Raw genomic sequence first — 21,129 nt, forward strand, 5'->3', positions numbered from 1 at the left:
GTTCGTTGGAGGAAGGACATGGGTCTGCGAGTACTCGTGCTCCTAGGACAAAGTGGGTTGCCGGTCATCGCACTCCAATCTATGTTGAGCCAAATGATGATGAGGATGAGATAGAGGAAGATGAGGTTGTAAACTATGCCCCTACTGAGGTTTGCATCTTATGATCATTCAAACGCAAGATTTATCAAAGTGCACGGAGCTCAATTTATAACTCTTAGAACCATTATTGATCAATATCATAATATTGTGGTTAAATTAAACTAAGCATATTGTACATCTTGCCCCTAATGAGGCTTTTGGTGTTAATGGCATTATGTTTAGAAGACTAACTAGGTTTCGAGTGGTTACACGGGACCTTTCAAAATGAAAGATAAAGTTGGCCAGCAACCCCATAAGCAAAAAGGATAAAAGAAGACGGCACATCAATTTTCTACCGCCGATTTCTTGTTTTTGAATCGTATGTATGCCGTACTATAAAGAGAGGATATGACATGGATCTAGGTGTGGGAATCGACAAACCAAAAGCAAGCCAAAAACAGCCACATCCTATGAAAGAGAGAGCCCAAAATGTTGAGTGTTTCCCCTCAGGTGAGCCTCGGACCATCCGGGTGGTCTGTAAGCCAAACACATAAAACTTATGTTGAGGCTTTGGAACCTCCAAGGTCTCCGGGAGCCTCCACGTTCTTCAACCCTCAGAGTGGTCCCCAGCTGCCTCCGACCGATATAGATGAGTTCTGTTTTCGCTCGGATGCACCTCAAAGGTCCCCCGAACCCTCCGAGCTTACCAGACTAGCAGCATAACCGGCAAAATTAGGGATAGCCTATAAAAGGCATCTTCTTCCCCACGAAGAGGGTGACAACTTTCACTCACTCTCCACTATTGTTAAACGCCTCAAAAGCTCGAGGTCTCCCTCCCTAGCCCTTCATTGCACCTACACTTTCAGGGAGAGCAAGAGGACATCCCGATCTTCAACTCCAGCAAAGCAAAACTCGAGTTTGTTGACTCCTCACGAGATCCTTCATGAATCCTGTTACTTTTGGGTTTGTGGGGAATCCTAGACGGTTGGTGTTTCTTGGGAACTTCCAAGTTGTGTGGTTGTGCCCCAAGCTCGTATGGGAGGGTTTGGAGCTCGCCCCAAGAGCTACCCCTAGTGAGAGGGTACTTGGGCATTTGTTGACCAAGGTACTAGGAAGCTTGGGTGAGACATTCATTGTTGTGGGAGCATTTGTTGCCTCCAACCTCTCTAATTGAGATTAGCACTCTCTCAAGGGTGTGAACTACGGATTACATCTTCGTATCCATCACTTCCGATTGTAGAACAGAGATCGCAAACTACCTTGTATGGAATCGAAGTACACCGGATGCAGCATATGTTCTTGCTGAGACAAATATTGTGCCCATACGGGATACATTTCCAGTTATCTGCGTACATTTATTTTCCCCATGCTATGACACTAAGGTCGTTGGTTGGCATCATTGGTAGATGAATGCATTGGAGTTGGAAAAGGTCATTAACATGAGGAGTAAATCTGAACGGTTAGGGCCTGGTCCCACTAGATAGATCGCCAGATTATTTTTCTCCTGTTAGCATGGGAATTCATCACAGTCTAGATCGATAGATTCTTCAAAATTAAACAAATTGGTAATTATGAAAGGTATTATTGAACTTTCAAACTTCAGTAGCAGTAAACAGATAATATTGCAACATATGTAATCCTGTGCAGATGCAGTTGACGTATAAATTAGGAGATTTTGTTGCATGGGTAGTTCTAGCACCCACGCCTTTTAGTAGTCCACAACAATTTCTGATCTGCAACTAAGGTTCTGTCTCAATCTCTAGGGTGGATCCACAACATTGAGTTTGTAGAGATAAAGTCCATGTTGCGCTCTAGTCTAGGCCTTCGTAAAGAAATCCGCCAACTGCAATTCGTAAGGCACATACTGAATAGCAATAACATGATCATGCACACCAGCGCGCACAAAAGAAGCATCAACACCTATATGCTTAGTTTGAAGTAACCACCGTAACCAAGTCACCTCTGAAGCACATGTACTGTCGGACAAGAGTGTAGTAAGTGTAGTAACAAACACACTAAACTCCTGAAGTAACCACCGTAACCAAGTCACCTCTGCCGCCACAAGAGCCATAGCTCACAACTCAGCCTCTGCACTCGGACGGGACACTTCAGTCCGTTTCTTCATCTTCCTGGCAACATGGGAACCACCAAGAAGAACACAGTAAGCAGAAAGTGAACGGCGATCCAAAGGATCACTAGCCCACATGGCATCCAGATAGGCCTGAAGCTGTAACGAACTGGAGCGAGGAAAGAAAAGACGGTGAGAGATCGCGCCACGAAGATATCTAGAATACAAAGAATGTGACTATAGTGGACCGAAGTAGGAGTGAAAACAAACTGACTCAAGATATGGACATGATAGGATATATCCGGATGAGTGACAGCTAGATAGATAAGGTTCCCAGCAAGATGACGATAACGCATAGGATCAAACAAGGGATCACCATCAAAAGCACGGAGGTGAACATTGAGCTCCATGGGAGTCTCAACAGTGCGCTCATCAGTAAGAGTATACAAGCAAGAAGATCATGAATATACTTCTCATGGGAAGTAAAGAAGCCATCAAAGGTAGAGGAAACCTCAATCCCAAGAAAGTAACGAAGAGGGACAAGATCACACATAAGAATCTGCTCACTAAGACGTGCCTTAACAAAGGCTACTCAGGGTCGTCGCCAGTGATGATCGTGTCATCAACATATAGAAGCAGAAGAGTCCAACCACGAGGAGAAAGGTGGACAAACAGCGCAGGATCATGAGTGCTCGCCAAAAAACCAGCAGACAGTCACCACAAAGGTGTAACGCTCAAACCATGTATGAGGGGCTTGCTTAAGGCCATAGAAAGAGCGACAAAGATGGCATACCATGCCATCAGGAACAGAATACCCGAGTGGTGGTTGCATGTAAACCTCCTCATGCAACTCACCATTAAGAAAAGCATTCTTAACATCAAGATGAGAGACAGACCAATGGCGGAAAGAGGCCACAGCAAGAAGTGTGCGAACAGTGGTCATATGGGTCATAGAAGCAAAAGTCTCATAGTAATCACGACCATGCTCCTACTGAGAGTCACGAGCCACAACACGAACTTTGTAGCGCTCAAGAGAACCATCGGAGCGAGTCGGGGAGGAAGAGAAACAAGATCCCACATGCTGGTGCGTTCAAGGGCAGCAATCTCCTCCGCCATGGCAAGCTCACCTTCAGGATGAACAACAGCATCACGGTAAGAAGTCGGCTCAAGAACAACAATGCCAACGCTAGAAAAATCATAGTGGTCAATAGGCGAAAGCGGGCGAGCACGTAAGCAATAAGTAGGTTGAGACGAGGAAGATGGCACATCAGTAGACGCATCCACAACACATGGACAACGAGTATAATACTGACGAAAAGATGAAAGAATACAAGGAGGAATCACCGGGATAGGCTCTAGTGATGGAGATAGGGAAGCCACTGGGGATTAAGGTGCAAAACCTTATGACAAGTGAGGTGAGGAAACCATAGGAGATGACGGCATCGGATCTGCAACAGTCAGAGGAGCAAGAGCGGTTGGACGGATGGAGAAGGGTGCAACATGAGTGATAGGATTGTCGAGAAAAGTGAGGAAAGAGATATCTTCCACTGAAAAGATCGAGGAAGATGAATGCGGGTAGAAGGGACGGGAATCATCAACTCACATCCCAAGAAATACGGATCCGACAAACAATCCCAACAATGATAGCCCTTATGCTCCAGGGGCTGGAGGCCTTGCACCAAGGGGAGCATCAGTGTGACGATCCTGAACAAAACAGGAGCCAAAGTCAAGAATGACCCTACAAACAGAGTCAACAATCTAACCACCAAAAATGAGTTGCATGGTAAGTCGAGGAACATGAGCAACATCACGAACATGAAAAGACAAAGTGATAAGAATGCCTCGGCCATTAACCGGAAGGGAGGTACCATCAGCAGTAAGAACATGAACAGGAGAATCGAGAGGTCGAATAGAGGACAGAGTAGATGATTCATGAGTCATATGAAAAGATGCTCCATTATCAAGAATCCATGGAGATATACCTGCCTATGTAGAAGGTGGTCTCACAATGCCAGAAGAGTCAGTAGCAGAACCAGCAGAACATGTCGATGGAGAACCGGAAGATGCAGATAGCAGGCATCGAAGTCTCGCGTAATCTCCTACTCAGTCAGGGGCTCAACTACTCAACTGAAGAGGTCGAAGTAGATGCACCCGGCAATGGAGAGCCGGAGGCAATCAGCAGGCCGCAAAGTCGCACAATCTCATGCTCAGTGAAGGACACGGCTGAAATAGTCAACGTAGCAGCACCAACAGAGGAGCAGCCGCCGCCACCCGTGGAAGCCGCTAGATGAGGATGTGTAGCATGACCAGTATCGTTTGCAGAAGCCGGCTAAAAAGACGATGTCACATCCAAACAAGCACCAGGCGCCAAGGGAAGGCGGGTGCGAGGTGTAGTCGATGGAGCGATATACACCAACATTGTCGGTGAAAGTTGAGAGGAGTCAGCGTAGAGCGGCAATCACCATGTGCGATCGTGCGAGGAGTGGCAATCACCAAAACCTATGGAGGGCGGCGGAGGGGATGACGTCACATGTGGATGAGCATCAAGCACCGAGAAAGGCGCGTGTGCGAGATGGCATCAAGAACACCATCAAGAGTCCGCGGACAGCGAGGTAGATGCATACTCGACGAAAACATTGTGCCTGTTTTTCAATACTATTTTTACTCCCGTTCCTCTGGATCGAAGAACGGTGATGCGTCGGGAGATGCAGTCAGCCACAGGAAGGAAATCAAAGGCCCAATGGGCAGCAGGCAGCGGAAGGGCCTTTCGGCAGCCACGGTGGAGGACGGAGCCAGAGGGCAAGCGGACGTGAAGATCGCAACAGGGAGCAGCTGCCAGAATCTATCCACCTACCTGCTTAGTACAATTAGTATACATGAGCAGCATCAAGAATCGATCAACCAGCTTGCCTGCTTAGTACAAGTAGTATATGCGCGTGTCTCTGTGAGTGACATGCCAGAAGGAAAAGACCTGAGGTTGACCGTGACGTTGAGCGGGCGGGCCCAATCCATCCGCGAGTAGGCGTAGCTATGCGCGGGAATCGGCATTGACCCAGAAGAACAATCAACCACAACACGTCGTGGAAGGGGGGGGCAGCAACTACCAGCCAGAGGAGAAGGAAGGTGGCGGCGTGGGATTGGATCGGTATGAATTGCGCATGCGAAAAAAATTACCTAGACTCTACATGGAACACAATATAACTCTTAACATTCAACAGGTAGCTTTTGAAATTGAACTAGCCTAATTGATCCCTTGACCATCCTTGCCAATGCTATCTAACCTTATTGGACAATGTAAGCTAATGTTATCTAAAGCTAGCCCCAGTACTAGGAGTTCTCTCCCTTCTCCTTGAGCCACATCATCAAAATTAATTTAGTTGTTGGATATACTAGATCCGTCTACAATAGCCATCCAATCTACACGTTGAGGGCAGCTCCACCAAGCACATGCAGTAACTGATGCATGCACGCAGTAACTCACACCTAAAGTGTGTTTTAATCCAAAGAGATAATAGACACATGCATGCAGCTCACACTCCCGTGCTCCATCGAAGAAAGCCAACACATGTGCACATTTTGCTTAGATATGAAACCAAATTAGCTTGCTACAAGATGAACCATAAAGACACTGGCTAGGTTGATTAGTTCACACAGTTTTTGTTTCATACAAATTTTTGCAGCAACGCGCCGTGCATTCGTCTATTTGTCTTCAAAAATATAAATTGAATTAGCCTAATTGGGGCGTAAGCTAGAACGAAGTGGTGGAAGCTCAAGGGGGAGATAGCTCAGGCGTTCAAGAAGAGGGTCATTAAGGAGGGCCCTTGGGAGGAAGGAGGGGATGCGGACAATGTGTGGATGAAGATGGCGAGTTTCATTCGTAAGGTGGCCTCGGAGGAGTTTGGAGTGTTCAGGGGAAGGAGAAGCGAAGATAAGGATACCTAGTGGTGGAATGATGATGTCCAGAAGGCGATTAAAGAGAGGAAAGATTGTTTAACCCTCTCAACGACGCGCCACATCGGAACCCGGGTGTGGTGTCAAATGGGCAAGGGCCGGGCCGTCACCCCCCTGGTGGCGCGCCGTATCTTGATCCGGATACAGTGGCAAGTGAGCGAGGATCGGGTCATCGCATCCTTAGTGGCGCGCTACATCGGTGCCCGGATGTAGTGGAAAATGAGCAAGGGTCTTCGCATTTGACTCGACGAGTGCGAAGGGTAAGGAAGCTAGCCAAGCCTAGGAGGATTCGCTTAGGTAGCTGGAACGTAGAGTCTCTGACAGGAAAGCTTCGGGTGCTAGTTGATGCAGCGGTGAGGAGAGGTGTTGATATCCTTTGCGTCCAAGAAACCAAATGGAGGGGACAGAAGGCGAAGGAGGTGGAGGATACCAGCTTCAAGCTGTGGTACACGGGGACGGCTGCAAACAGAAATGGCGTAGGCATCTTGATCAACAAGAGCCTCAAGTATGGAGTGGTAAACGTCCAGAGACGTGGAGACCGGATTATCCTTGTCAAGCTGGTAGTTGGGGACTTAGTTCTCAATGTTATCAGCGCGTATGCCCCGTGAGTAGGCCACAATGAGAACACCAAGAAGTAGTTCTGGGAACGCCTGGAAGACATGGTTAGGAGTGTACTGATTGGCGAGAAGCTCTTCATAGGAGGAGACCTCAATGGCCACGTGGGTACATCTAACACAGGTTTTGAAGGGGTGCATGGGGGCTTTGGCTATGGCATCAGGAATCAAGAAGGAGAAGATGTCTTAGGCTTTGCTCTAGCCTACGACATGATTGTAGCTAACACCCTCTTTAGAAAGAGAGAATCACATCTGGTGACGTTTAGTAGTGGCCAACACTCTAGCCAGATTGATTTCATCCTCTCAAGAAGAGAAGATAGGCGTGCGTGCCTAGACTGTAAGGTGATACCTGGAGAGAGTGTTGTACCTCAGCATAAGCTGGTGGTAGCCGACTCCCGCTTTCGGATTCGTGTCCAGCGGGATAAGCATGCCGAAGTCGGTAGAACGAAGTGGTGGAAGCTTAAGGGGGAGATAGCTCAAGCGTTCAAGGAGAGGGTCATTAAGGAGGGCCATTGGGAGGAAGGAGGGGATGCGGACAATGTGTGGATGAAGATGGCGACTTTCATTCGTAAGGTGGCCTCAAAGGAGTTTGGAGTGTCCAGTGGAAGGAGAAGCGAAGATAAGGATACCTGGTGGTGGAATGATGATGTCCAGAAGGCGATTAAAGAGAAGAAAGATTGTTTCAAACGCCTATATCTGGATAGGAGTGCAGACAACATAGAGAAGTACAAGATGGCGAAGAAGTCCGCAAAGCGAGCTGTTAGTGAAGCAAGGGGTCGGGCGTATGAGGACCTCTACCAACGGTTAGGCACGAAAGAAGGCGAAAGGGACATCTATAAGATGGCCAAGATCCGAGAGAGGAAGACGAGGGATATTGGCCAAGTCAAATGCATCAAGGACGGAGCAGACCAACTCTTGGTGAAGGACAAGGCGATTAAGTATAGATGGCGGGAGTACTTCGACAAGCTGTTCAATGGGGAGAACGAGAGTTCTACCATTGAACTGGACGACTCCTTTGATGAGACCAACATGCGTTTTGTGCGGCGAATCCAGGAGTCTGAGATCAAGGAGGCTTTAAAAAGGATGAAAGAAGGCAAGGCGATGGGCCCTGATTGTATCCCCATTGAGTTGTGGAAAGGCCTCGGGGACATAGCGATAGTATGGCTAACCAAGCTTTTCAACCTCATTTTTCAGGCAAACAAGATGCCGGAAGAATGGAGACGGAGTATATTAGTACCAATCTTCAAGAACAAGGGGGATGTTCAGAGTTGTACTAATTACCGCGGAATTAAGCTGATGAGCCATACAATGAAGCTATGGGAGAGAGTCATTGAGCACCGCTTAAGAAGAATGACAAGTGTTACCAAAATTCAGTTTGGTTTCATGCCTGGGAGGTCGACCATGGAAGCCATTTTCTTGGTTCGACAACTTATGGAGAGATATAAGGAGCAAAAGAAGGACTTGCATATGGTGTTCATTGACTTGGAGAAGGCCTATGATAAGATACCGCGGAATGTCATGTGTTGGGCCTTGGAGAAACACAAAGTCCCAGCAAAGTACATTACCCTCATCAAGGGCATGTACGATAATGTTGTGACAAGTGTTCGAACAAGTGATGTCGACACTGATGACTTCCCAATTAGATAGGACTGCATCAAGGGTCAGCTTTGAGCCCTTACCTTTTTGCCTTGGTGTTGGATGAGGTCACAAGGGATATACAAGGAGATATCCCATGGTGTATGCTCTTTGCGGATGATGTGGTGCTAGTTGACTATAGCCGGACAGGGGTAAATAGGAAGTTAGAGTTATGGAGACAAACCTTGGAATCGAAAGGGTTTAGGCTTAGTAGAACTAAAACCGAGTACCTGATGTGCGGTTTCAATAATACTAGGTGTGAGGAGGAGGAGGTTAGCCTTGATGGGCAGGTGGTGCCTCAGAAGGACACCTTTCGATATTTGGGGTCAATGCTGCAGGAGGATGGGGGTATTGATGAAGATGTGAACCATCGAATCAAAGCCGGATGGATGAAGTGGCGCAAGCTTCTGGCATTCTCTGTGATAAGAGAGTGCCACAAAAGCTAAAAGGCAAGTTCTACAGGACGGCGGTTCGACCCGCAATGTTGTATGGCGCTGAGTGTTGGCCGACTAAAAGGCGACATGTTCAACAGTTAGGTGTGGCGGAGATGCGTATGTTGAGGTGGATGTGTGGCCACACGAGGAAGGATTGAGTCCGGAATGATGATATACGAGATAGAGTTGGGGTGGCACCAATTGAAGAGAAGCTTGTCCAACATCGTCTGAGATGGTTTGGGCATATTCAGCGCAAGCCTCCAGAAGTTCCAGTGCATAGCGGACGGCTAAAGCGTGCGGAGAATGTCAAGAGAGGTCGGGGTAGACCGAATTTGACATGGGAGGAGTCCGTTAAGAGAGACTTGAAGGATTGGAGTATCACCAAAGAACTAGCTATGGACAGGGGTGCGCGGAAGCTTGCTATCCATGTGCCAGAGCCATGAGTTGGTTGCAAGATCTTATGGGTTTCACCTCTAGCCTACCCCAACTTGTTTGGGACTAAAGGCTTTGTTGTTGTTGTTGAATTAGCCTAATTGAGCAAGAAAACTTTTCCATGATACTAGCCCAATTGGCAAACCTGATAAAGCCCCTTGAGGGGTGGGGAGGGGAGGGGGACACATGATTCTACAAAAACCTACAGCAAATATACAATCCAATGACCCAAATATCTACAGCGATGCAAAAAAAAGCAAAAATCGCCTAGTAAGGTCATATGCTAGTGCTGCGTTTGACAAAAGAACCAAATTAACCCTAAATCTAACCTCTGGAAGAGCAACGTATACTCCCTTAACATGCTCAACAACTTATCGACGGTTACATGATTTATTCAGGCAGTCGTGTTAGAATTCAACGAGCAAATGTTCCACTGAGCATAAAACTAGAGTCATTCGCAATGAAAAAAGTAGTGTAGTGAGGTTATGAAGAGACTATGATGTACCTCCCATAATACTTGTGCAGCTTCTTTGTGGGAAATTTCAACACGTTGATATAAATGGTAGCAAGCTGAATCAGCTGCTTCTGAGAATTCTCGAACTCTATGTACTTATCCCAAAGATGATAACACAAGTAATCCTTTCCAACAAGAGACATAGCCCTCTCAAATAAGCTGTCGAAAAAGCCATAGCAAAAATTAGTGATGGCACAACAGCAACATAACAACAACAAAATCATGAGCTGACCTGGTACAAAAAGGACCAAAGGGGTATCAAACGGATTAAAGGATGTTTATTCAACAATATTGTGCATCTATAACTTGCTGCAAGAGATATCGATATTACATTCTAACACATTACAGTATACTCTTTCCATTTAGCAGTATATTTTAATTTCATTGGGTAACATTGTTTCACATACTAATCCAACCACAAACATCGAGCGTATACGATGAAATTTTAACCTTCAACCAATCAGACAGATAGAGAGATGAGTAATTTAGGTATCTTGTTTAAGAAGGTCAAAATTTCAACATTGTTTTATTTCCCCGGTTCTTTACTTCCGCAGTCCTCGTGCTCAGGAATCAAGATTTCCCCAATCAATACATAACAAACATGGTGCTCCCTCCATCCATTTTTTACAAGGCCTAAGTTTTGAATCTCATACCAAGGCAATAGCCCAAAAGTTGAAGCAAATTAGGCAGCCAACCAAATTGCAGTAAGTGGCTGCGCATGCAAACTCCATTTAGTGCATAGGCCCACACTTTCCCCTCTATTAATTCCTTCATCCATTTATTTAGTGCTAATCCCTCCAATCCCTCGTATGCATGTGCATCACTATTGGTAAGGGCTGTTTGCATGCATGCACAATCTTAAATACCGATGGAAAAGGCCAGGCGTGGTGTGCTACATAGTAATGACCACGCGCGACGTGAGGCCAATTCGGCCTAGTATTTTTGGAAAAACTGATTTTGGGTTAGGCCTTGTAAAAATGGATGGAGGGAGTACAAACTATAGAAGTCTACACTACATGGAAAACATGACTGGTCTATTTTCTAGTACTTGATCAATCTGTATTCTATCTCCACCTAATGTTATAATTTAAACAACATGAAATGCATGATTGCTGGTCCACGAAGTACTGTCGGTTTGAAACCTTTAAATAGCCTGAGATCCTAAAAACATACAGGTGAATACACTGTGAGAAAGTTTGTTTATACAAAGAAAAGAAGGGAAAGGATCCAGAGAGATTTGGTTCTGGAGAAAAGAAGGGACAGGTTAAATCTGTGTCTTCTTTACCTTCTAATAAGGGCAGGGTCTTCATACGCACTCATAGCAAATCCACAGTAACTGACCCAAAGATCAGTACAATGAGGTACTGCTTGGACGGCTTGTTCATAAACCCCCACCACATCATCATATGTGCATAACCTCGCTTTATGAGCTGCGTATTTAATCCAGTAGCCGTGGCACAAAGGAAATTCCAATAAGAAGGTATGGTAGACCAAGCTAATAACCCTTATGTCATTCTGGAAGAACGCAAACATCAGTAACCAGATGCTGCTTAACATACATTGGTCTGGCATGCAAAAGTGTTGAAATTTGAAAAGGAACAATTCCCTTTTGTTTGTGAAGTTATATGATAATGAATAGGAAAGGTGAGGCGTGGTGGTTCTAAACTACTAAAAACTAATTAGAACCAGATAAAAAAAAATCACTTACAACAGAAGTTTCCTCTGCAGAACTTATCAATGATACCCACGTATCAAAATCACTCGTATTTCCATCAATCAATAAACGAAGTCTGCTCTTGAAAACATCTGCGTAGAATGATGAAAGAACAAGTCATGTCCTGAGTATAATTGAAATGCAAATTCACCATCAACTATCTGAACTGATATAACTCAAAGCTACATCCCGCATGTAAGAAAACCCCAACTACTAATTACAGAGCTCAAAGTGCTGATGTGCAAGCATCCGAGTGCCTTCGAGGTTCTCTCTGACATTTTTAAACAGGACAAATTACCAGCCAAAACGAACAAAATGGTAGTACAAGATAACGTAATGAAGAGCCTGCCACTCCCTAGAAAGAGGTTTGGTACCAAATCCCCACCATTCCTAGGTCTGGATGCTCAGCGTTAGCATAGCTCATAGCTAGCACAGCTAAAAATTGGACAAATTTATCAAAACAAAACTGAGTTTAGCACGGAGCTGGTGCTCTGGAGAGCCTCATATTTGACAGATATCCGCATCAATTTAACAAATCGCATTCCTTCAAAAGATAATTAGGTAATCTCACGGATGTATGTACAGACGGGCTGTGCTCACCGAGCTGCGACGCAGAGGGCTCCAACCCCAAGGCCACGAGCGCGGCTGCAGCCTCCGGCTCCGCCTCCATGTCCACCGTCCCCGGCGGTCCTAGCATGCCGTCCTGGAGCTTTTGCGGGGTTGCGCGGTCGGAACCTCAGAGGGCGGCGTCTGGTTGGGTTGGGTTCGGGTACCGAGTCTGTACTGTAGCACTTGCGAACCACTCTTGTCGGGCGGAGAATTGGGAAATGCGCGTCTGCCCCGAGCGGCAGCTCCTACTTCTGCCCAAATCTGGCCATATAGTCCATGCTTTTCAGGCCGGCCCGTGGGCACGGATTTTTGGTTCGGGAATGGCCCAGGACACGGCACGTGAATAAAAGGGCCAGGTCGGCCTTCAGCCGGCCACGGAACAAGGCCAATATCTCCAAAGCCGAGTCTAAAGGAAGGCCCGGCACGGCCTTTTTACTCGGGAAAATACTTAAAATTGCTCAACTGATTATGCGTACATATCAGCGTCTTCTCAATCAAGAGAGCAACTAGTTGACGAGCGCTCCTTCGAAGCACTCCGAACGAACGGTTTGGGAGCGCTCCGCGCGCAAGACTTATCGCGCGCGGAGCGCTCCCGCGAGGGAAAGCCAATCAATGCGGTTGGTTTCTGGTTTTTCCTTTCTGGTTTCTGGTTTCATGTGTTTTGCAGTTTAACCCTCCAAGTAGTTCAATTTTTCATTTTTCCGTTTCCGCGCGATAACAGACACAAAATACCAGGCAACCACGTCGACGGTTCCCTGTTTCCTTTTTTGTTCCCACTATATTTCCCAAAAATGAAGATTTATGGGGTAATTACGGATGGAGGCTTCCAACACTATCAAATGTCACCTTTCAAGTAAGCAAACATGAACTCGGGTGGGAATCATGTTGAGGCACGGTCGTGAAGAGTCTAGAGGCATGGGTGTCGAGCGTCGAGACACACGAATGTGAATGAAGCCTCTGTTACAGGCACGGACGTGCGGTTTCTCAAGCCACGAATTATGTAGAGGCACGGGCGTATAGTACTAGAGAGGCATGAGTTGTATCAGCTTGTAGACTTAGACCAGCGGTCGTGCAGCACGTTGGTCGCGCAGTGCGTTTGTCGTCGCGGTGGCACACAACGCCTCATGCGCGAGGCCGCTCCTACTCGTCTTCGGCTCGTTTATTTTTTATAAACATCTTGAAGGGGGGCATAGGTCGGAGTGTGTGTTGGTCGTGCAGCGTGTTGGTCGTGCAGTGCGCTTGTCGTCGCGGTGGCACACAGTGCCTCCGGCGCAAGGTCGCTCCTGCTTGCCTTTGACTTGTTTATTTTTCATAGACATCTTAAAGGGGGCATAGGTCGGAGTGTGTGTTGGTCGTGCAGCGTGTTGGTCGTGCAGTGCGCTTGTCGTCGCGGTGGCACACAGTGCCTCCGGCGCAAGGTCGCTCCTGCTTGCCTTTGACTTGTTTATTTTTCATAGACATCTTAAAGGGGGCATAGGTCGGAGTGTGTGTTGGTCGTGCAGTGTGTTGGTCATCGCGGTGGCACACGGCGCCTCCGGCGCGAGGCCACCCATGCTCGTCTTCGGCTCATTTATTTTTCATAAACATCTTGAAGTGGGGCATAGGTTGGAGTGTGTGTTGGTTGTGCAATGCGTTCATCGTCGCGGTGGTACACAACGCCTCCAGCGCAAGGCCGCTCCTGCTCGCGTTCGGCTCGTTTATTTTTCATAAATATTTTGAAGGGGGGCATAGATTGGAGTGTGTGTTGGTGATTCTGCTTCACCTAAAAAGGCACGGGCGTGAAGCATCTAGAGTCACGGGTGTGCCGCACCTAGCCACGGATAAGGCACCTGAGGCATGGGTGTGGATTCTCTAGAGGTATGTGCGTACACAGGTGTGATGTCTTCAGAGGCACGGGCGTGTGGCCTACAGAGACATGGTCATGTTGCCTCTAGAGGCTCGGGTGAGTGGCCTCCAGAGTCATGGATAGAAATCCTCTTTGGTGTGAAGGCTTTAAGATGGGCGGGCGTGTTGCTTCAAAGGCACAGCCGTACGTGAGGTGTGCAGTGGCACTGTTCTGTAAGAGTTCTTGCACTACTAAAAGAGGCATGGTTGTTCATAAGGTAGTGACACTGTCATGATGTTCTTTCTTCAACAACACACACAAAATATGAGATGTTTTCACTAACACGTTCACTATAAGAGTCATGGTTAAGCCGTTTTGTCACGTTTGGATGGAATTAGCTTTATTGGCTAATGAAAAATTTTAGTCTTCATTTTTTATTGAAGATCTTGCTAATCTCATCACCCATTTTATTAGGTTTGACTTCATTCTTCTCGCTAAGTAATAGCATGTATAGTGCCTCTGCCCTTCAGTCTTGCACTTATCCTGTGAAATTTCGCAGAGAAGAAAAAATATTTTTAGAGTTAGTGCATAAAAGGTGTATATGTATCAGAAGTAAAAAAATATTTGAAAAATTTCTATATGTTGTGCGTAGAAGATTTTCAACGAAAACTTACGCTGAAATCATCTATGTCTTCAATGAACTTTTCACCATTGTAGAGGAATGCAAGTTTTAGAACAGCAAATGGTGATTCGCCCTTTCTACCATTGGAACATCTTGTACAATATGAATCGGTCATTTTGCATTCTTGGGTTTCATTGTTTCTTGTAGTATGACATCGAATACTTCTTTAATCCTAGGTACCTGGGAATTGCATTTTGTTTTTGTTTTAATAATGCAATTCGTAAAACTGAAAAAATATGATATTTAGAATTGTGGCGTCCTCCATTTCATCAAGCTTTTGAGTTGCTTCAATTGGATCCAAATGATCTACGTCTATTTTTTCTTTCTCTAATTCCTTAGGAGTTGTTTCTCGAGGATCAATAATATGAACTTTCTTTTATATTTGTCTAGCATATATAGGACATACAGGTCATCCTTCTCAAGTGGTATGAATATCTACGTACAAAAGTTTTGGTGTTAGATGACAGTTTAATATAAAGGAATGTAATAAAACACATATTTTTCATTTTATTGCGGAGTACAAGGATTCTACCATGTTTGTTGTTGAGAGCTTATTTTGTTGATGTTCTTGAGATACATGGGAACCAGTTGACGCTTCCTTCTTTGCATTGCACTTCTAAATTTGCTGGGAGGAGTACTATGATTCTTTATATCCAGTATGTGATGCAAACAATAAGTATGATAAAAAAAGTGTGAGGAAAAACAAATTGGTATCAATATGAAAACAGGTGTTGCAATACAGACAAATTTGTGGTTTTTAAAAAATTCATCTCTGCAAAGTTTGGGCCTAATATTAGTCCACCGCTCTCTTTTGAATCGACTCCGCTTTCCCAGATATCTGCTATTTCATCGAGCACTCTCTTTTTCATATGATGTGGTATGTTTGTTTGTGCTGGTCTTGGACCAAATGTTGCCTTCAAGTGGGCTCCAGTAAGGTGCATGTTTTCACTTTCTGTACGTATGCACTTAAATACAGTTTTGTTGTGACAGAAAAATTAAAGAACTTTTTAGGTGAGAGCCAATGGCAAACTAAATTTGAGAATCTTTTTTACCTCGGTCCAACTATTTTGAGGTGCAATAGAAAACAACTCACTTCTTGAATTCCTCCCGCCAGCTATCGCCCATCACTATTTGGAAGAGCTCGGACGCCTCGTTTGTGTGTTGGAAGAAGTGTTCATGTTTTGGGTATGGGTTGGTGCTTCGTCCTTTATTCTTTTTTATCGCATCTGTTTCTGTCAGAGCAGGTAGATATTGATTGTTGTTATTTTCATGCTAGATAGATAACTAAAAACCAAGTCTTATTTTCATTCAAGATAGGTAATATATAAGCTTTCATGATACTAAAAACATTCTTCAATCATGGGTCGTTACAAAAAAATAAGCAGAAATAATTTTGTTACCTTTGCTGGTTGAAAAGAACTTCAAAGTTTTTGGTTTGAATTCTTTGATTCTTCCAGGTAGTTGCTCGCACTTTATTTGATTGGTTTCACCAAATATGGTTGTAAATAGGAACTCCGGTTTCCACTCGGCATCTACCTTGCTATGTTGCAGGAAGGTCATTGGATATTCTTTATTTTTCTTGTTGTTGACAAGCATGTTGAAAAAAATTGAACAATTCTAGCAATGCCGGTTCTAAAACAAATTTGTTGATCGTACTTGAAGGAAATATGCCCTAGAGGCAATAATAAAGTTATTATTTATTTCCTTATATCATGATAAATGTTTATTATTCATGCTAGAATTGTATTAACCGGAAACATAATACATGTGTGAATACATAGACAAACAGAGTGTCACTAGTATGCCTCTACTTGACTAGCTCGTTAATCAAAGATGGTTATGTTTCCTAGCCATAGACATGAGTTGTCATTTGATTAACGGGATCACCTCATTAGGAGAATGACGTGATTGACTTGACCCATTCCGTTAGCTTAGCACCCGATCATTTAGTATGTTGCTATTGCTTTCTTCATGACTTATACATGTTCCTATGACTATGAGATTATGCAACTCCCGTTTACCGGAGGAACACTTTGTGTGCTACCAAACGTCACAACGTAAATGGGTGATTATAAAGGTGCTCTACAGGTGTCTCCAAAGGTACTTGTTGGGTTGGCGTATTTCGAGATTAGGATTTGTCACTCCAATTGTCGGAGAGGTATCTCTGGGCCCACTCGGTAATGCACATCACTATAAGCCTTGCAAGCATTGTGACTAATGAGTTAGTTGCGGGATGATGTATTACGAAACGAGTAAAGAGACTTGCCGGTAACGAGATTGAACTAGGTATCGAGTGAAGGAAATATGCCCTAGAGGCAATAATAAAGTATTATTTATTTCCTTATATCATGATAAATGTTTATTATTCATGCTAGAATTGTATTAACCGGAAACATAATACATGTGTGAATACATAGACAAACAGAGTGTCACTAGTATGCCTCTACTTGACTAGCTCGTTAATCAAAGATGGTTATGTTTCCTAGCCATAGACATGAGTTGTCATTTGATTAACGAGATCACCTCATTAGGAGAATGACGTGATTGACTTGACCCATTCCGTTAGCTTAGCACCCGATCGTTTAGTATGTTGCTATTGCTTTCTTCATGACTTATACATGTTCCTATGACTATGAGATTATGCAACTCCCGTTTACCGGAGGAACACTTTGTGTGCTACCAAACGTCACAACGTAAATGGGTGATTATAAAGGTGCTCTACAGGTGTCTCCAAAGGTACTTGTTGGGTTGGCGTATTTCGAGATTAGGATTTGTCACTCCAATTGTCGGAGAGGTATCTCTGGGCCCACTCGGTAATGCACATCACTATAAGCCTTGCAAGCATTGCAACTAATGAGCTAGTTGCGGGATGATGTATTACGGAACGAGTAAAGAGACTTGCCGGTAACGAGATTGAACTAGGTATCGAGATACCGACGATCGAATCTCGGGCAAGTAACATACCGATGACAAAGGGAACAACGTATGTTGTTATGCGGTCTGACCGATAAAGATCTTCGTAGAATATGTGGGAGCCAATATGGGCATCCAGGTCCCGCTATTGGTTATTGACCGGAGACGTGTCTCGGTCATGTCTACATAGTTCTCGAACCCGTAGGGTCCGCACGCATAACGTTACGATGACAGTTTTATTGAGTTTTGATGTACCGAAGGAGTTCGGAGTCCCGGATGAGATCGGGGATATGACGAGGAGTCTCAAAATGGTCGAGACGTAAAGATCAATATATTAGACGACTATATTCGGACTTCGGAAAGGTTCCGAGTGATTCGGGTATTTTTCGGAGTACCGGAGAGTTACGGGAATACGTATTGGGCCTTATTGGGCCATATGGGAAAGAAGAAAAAGGGCCTCAAGGGTGGCCGCACCCCTCCCCTTGGTCTGGTCCGAATTGGACTAGGGAAGGGGGGCGCCCCCTTCCTTCCTTCTCTTTTTCCCTTCCTCTTTTCCTATTTCATATGGGAGGTGGAATCCTACTAGGACTAGGGAGTCCTAGTAGGACTCCACACTTGGTGCGCCCCCTCCTAGGGCCGGCCTCCTCCTCCCTTGCTCCTTTATATACGAGGGCAGGGGGCACCCATGGACACAACAATTGATCCTTGAGATCTCTTAGCCGTGTGCGGTGCCCCCCTCCACCATATTACACCTCGATAATACTGTTGCGGAGCTTAGGCGAAGCCCTGCGTCGGTGGAACATCATCATCGTCACCACGCCGTCGTGCTGACGAAACTCTCCCTCGACACTCAGCTGGATCGGAGTTCGAGGGACGTCATCGAGCTGAACGTGTGTAGAACTCGGAGGTGCCGTACGTTCGGTACTTGATCGGTCGGACCGTGAAGACGTACGACTACATCAACCGCGTTGTGATAACGCTTCCGCTGTCGGTCTACGAGGGTACGTGGACAACACTCTCCCCTCTCGTTGCTATGCATCACCATGATCTTGCGTGTGCGTAGGAAATTTTTTTGAAATTACTACGTTCCCCAACAGTGGTATCAGAGCCTGGTTTTATGCGTTGATGCTATGCACGAGTAGAACACAAGTGAGTTGTGGGCGATATAAGTCATACTGCTTACCAGCATGTCATACTTTGGTTCAGCGGTATTGTGAGATGAAGCGGCCCGGACCAACATTACGCATACGCTTACGCGAGACTGGTTTCACCGTTGCGAGCACTCGTTGCTTAAAGGTGACCGACGGGTGTCTGTCTCTCTCACTTTAGTTGAACCGAGTGTGGCTACGCCCGGTCCTTGCGAAGGTTAAAACAACACCAACTTGACAAACTATCGTTGTGGTTTTGATGCGTAGGTAAGAACGGTTCTTGCTAAGCCCGTAGCAGCCACGTAAAATATGCAACAACAAAGTAGAGGACGTCTAACTTGTTTTTGCAGGGCATGTTGTGATGTGATATGGTCAAGACATGATGTGATATAATGTGTTGTATGAGATGATCATGTTTTGTAACCAAGTTATCGGCAACTGGCAGGAGCCATATGGTTGTCGCTTTATTGTATGAGATGCAATCGCCATGTAATAGTTTTACTTTATCACTAAGCGATAGCGATAGTCGTAAAAGCAATAAATTGGCGAGACGACAACGATGCTATGATGGAGATCAAGGTGTCGCGCCGGTGACGATGGTGATCATGACGGTGCTTCGGAGATGGAGATCACAAGCACGGTGCTTCGGAGATGGAGATCACAAGCACAAGATGATGATGGCCATATCATATCACTTATATTGATTGCATGTGATGTTAATCCTTTATGCATCTTACCTTGCTTTGTTTGACGCTAGCATTATAAGATGATCCTTCACTAAATTATCAAAGTATAAGTGTTCTCCCTGAGTATGCACCGTTGCAAAAGTTCTTCGTGCTGAGACACCACGTGATGATCGGGTGTGATAGGCTCTACGTTCAAATACAACGGGTGCAAAACAATTGCACACGCGGAATACTCAGGTTAAACTTGACGAGCCTAGCATATAACAGATATGGCCTCGGAACACGGAGACCGAAAGGTCGAGCGTGAATCATATAGTAGATATGATCAACATAGTGATGTTCACCATTGAAACTACTCCATCTCACGTGATGATCGGACATGGTTTAGTTGATATGGATCACGTGATCACTTAGAGGATTAGAGGGATGTCTATCTAAGTGGGAGTTCTTAAGTAATATGATTAATTGAACTTAAATTTATCATGAACTTAGTCCTGATAGTATTTTGCAAATTATGTTGTAGATCAATAGCTCGCGTTGTTGCTTCCCTGTTTATTTTTTGATATGTTCCTAGAGAAAAATTATGTTGAAAGATGTTAGTAGCAAAGATGCGGATTGGATCCGTGATCTGAGAATTATCCTCATTGCTGCACAGAAAAATTATGTCCTTGATGCACCGCTAGGTGACAGACCTATTGCAGGAGCAGATGCAGACGTTATGAACGTTTGGCTAGCCCAATATGATGACTACTTGATAGTTTAGTGCACCATACTTAATGGCTTAGAATCGGGACTTCAAAGACGTTTTGAACGTCATGGACCATATGAGATGTTCCAGGAGTTGAAGTTAATATTTCAAGCAAATACCCGAGTTGAGAGATATGAAGTCTCCAACAAGTTCTATAGCTAAAAGATGGAGGAGAATCGCTCAACTAGTGAGCATGTGCTCAGATTGTCTGCGTACTACAATCGCTTGAATCAAGTGGGAGTTAATCTTCCAGATAAAATAGTGATTGACAGAATTCTCTAGTCACCATCACCAAGTTAGTAGAACTTTGTGATGAACTATAGTATGCAAGGGATGACGAAAGTAATTCCCGAGCTCTTCGTGATGCTGAAATCGACGAAGGTAGAAATCAAGAAAAACATCAAGTGTTGATGGTTGACGAGACCACTAGTTTCAAGAAAAGGGCAAAGGGAAGAAGGGGAACTTCAAAAAGAACGGCAAGCAAGTTGCTGCTCAAGTGAAGAAGCCTAAGTCAGGTCCTAAGCCTGAGACTAAGTGCTTCTACTGCAAAAGGACTGGTCACTGGAAGCGGAACTACCCCAACTTTTTGGTGGATAAGAAGGATGGCAAAGGAACAAAGGTATATTTGATATACAGATTATTGATGTGTACTTTACTAGTGTTTATAGCAACCCCTCGGTAATTGATACTGGCTCAGTTGCTAAGAGTAGTAACTCGAAACGGGAGTTGCAGAATAAACAGAGACTAGTAAAAGTGAACAAAGGTATATTTGATATACAGATTATTGATGTGTACTTTACTAGTGTTTATAGCAACCCCTCGGTAATTGATACTGGTTCAGTTGCTAAAGAGTAGTAACTCGAAAACGGGAGTTGCAGAATAAACAGAGACTAGTAAAAGGCGAGGTGACGATGTGTGTTGGAAGTAGTTCCAAGATTGATATGATCATCATCGCACACTCCCTGTACTTTCGGGATTAGTGTTGAAACTAATAAGTGTTATTTGGTGTTTGCGTTGAGCATGAATATGATTTGATCATGTTTATTGCAATACGGTTATTCATTTAAGTTAGAGAACA

The 21,129-nt window shown here is 44.9% G+C and overlaps 1 protein-coding gene across 3 annotated transcripts in view; it reads right to left on the reverse strand.

Moving 5' to 3' along the window:
* The window catches only part of LOC123052534 (uncharacterized), a 30,058-nt gene extending 17,765 nt beyond the window's left edge, over positions 1-12,293 (reverse strand). For 2 of the 3 annotated variants that reach the window (XM_044475748.1, XM_044475747.1), the window contains exons 1-4: positions 12,041-12,293; positions 11,435-11,532; positions 11,012-11,241; positions 9,718-9,885 (exon numbers count right to left, since the gene is read on the reverse strand). In XM_044475748.1, the coding sequence (XP_044331683.1) occupies positions 9,718-9,885; positions 11,012-11,241; positions 11,435-11,532; positions 12,041-12,137 (593 nt within the window). In that variant the 5' untranslated portion in view covers positions 12,138-12,293. The remainder of the gene's footprint in view (positions 1-9,717; positions 9,886-11,011; positions 11,242-11,434; positions 11,533-12,040) is intronic. The other variant, XM_044475749.1, reaches the window with a different exon arrangement.
* Positions 12,294-21,129: the final 8,836 nt, after the last annotated feature.

The sequence above is a fragment of the Triticum aestivum genome, chromosome 2D (genome assembly GCF_018294505.1).
Source record: "Triticum aestivum cultivar Chinese Spring chromosome 2D, IWGSC CS RefSeq v2.1, whole genome shotgun sequence".
NCBI lineage: Eukaryota > Viridiplantae > Streptophyta > Magnoliopsida > Poales > Poaceae > Triticum > Triticum aestivum.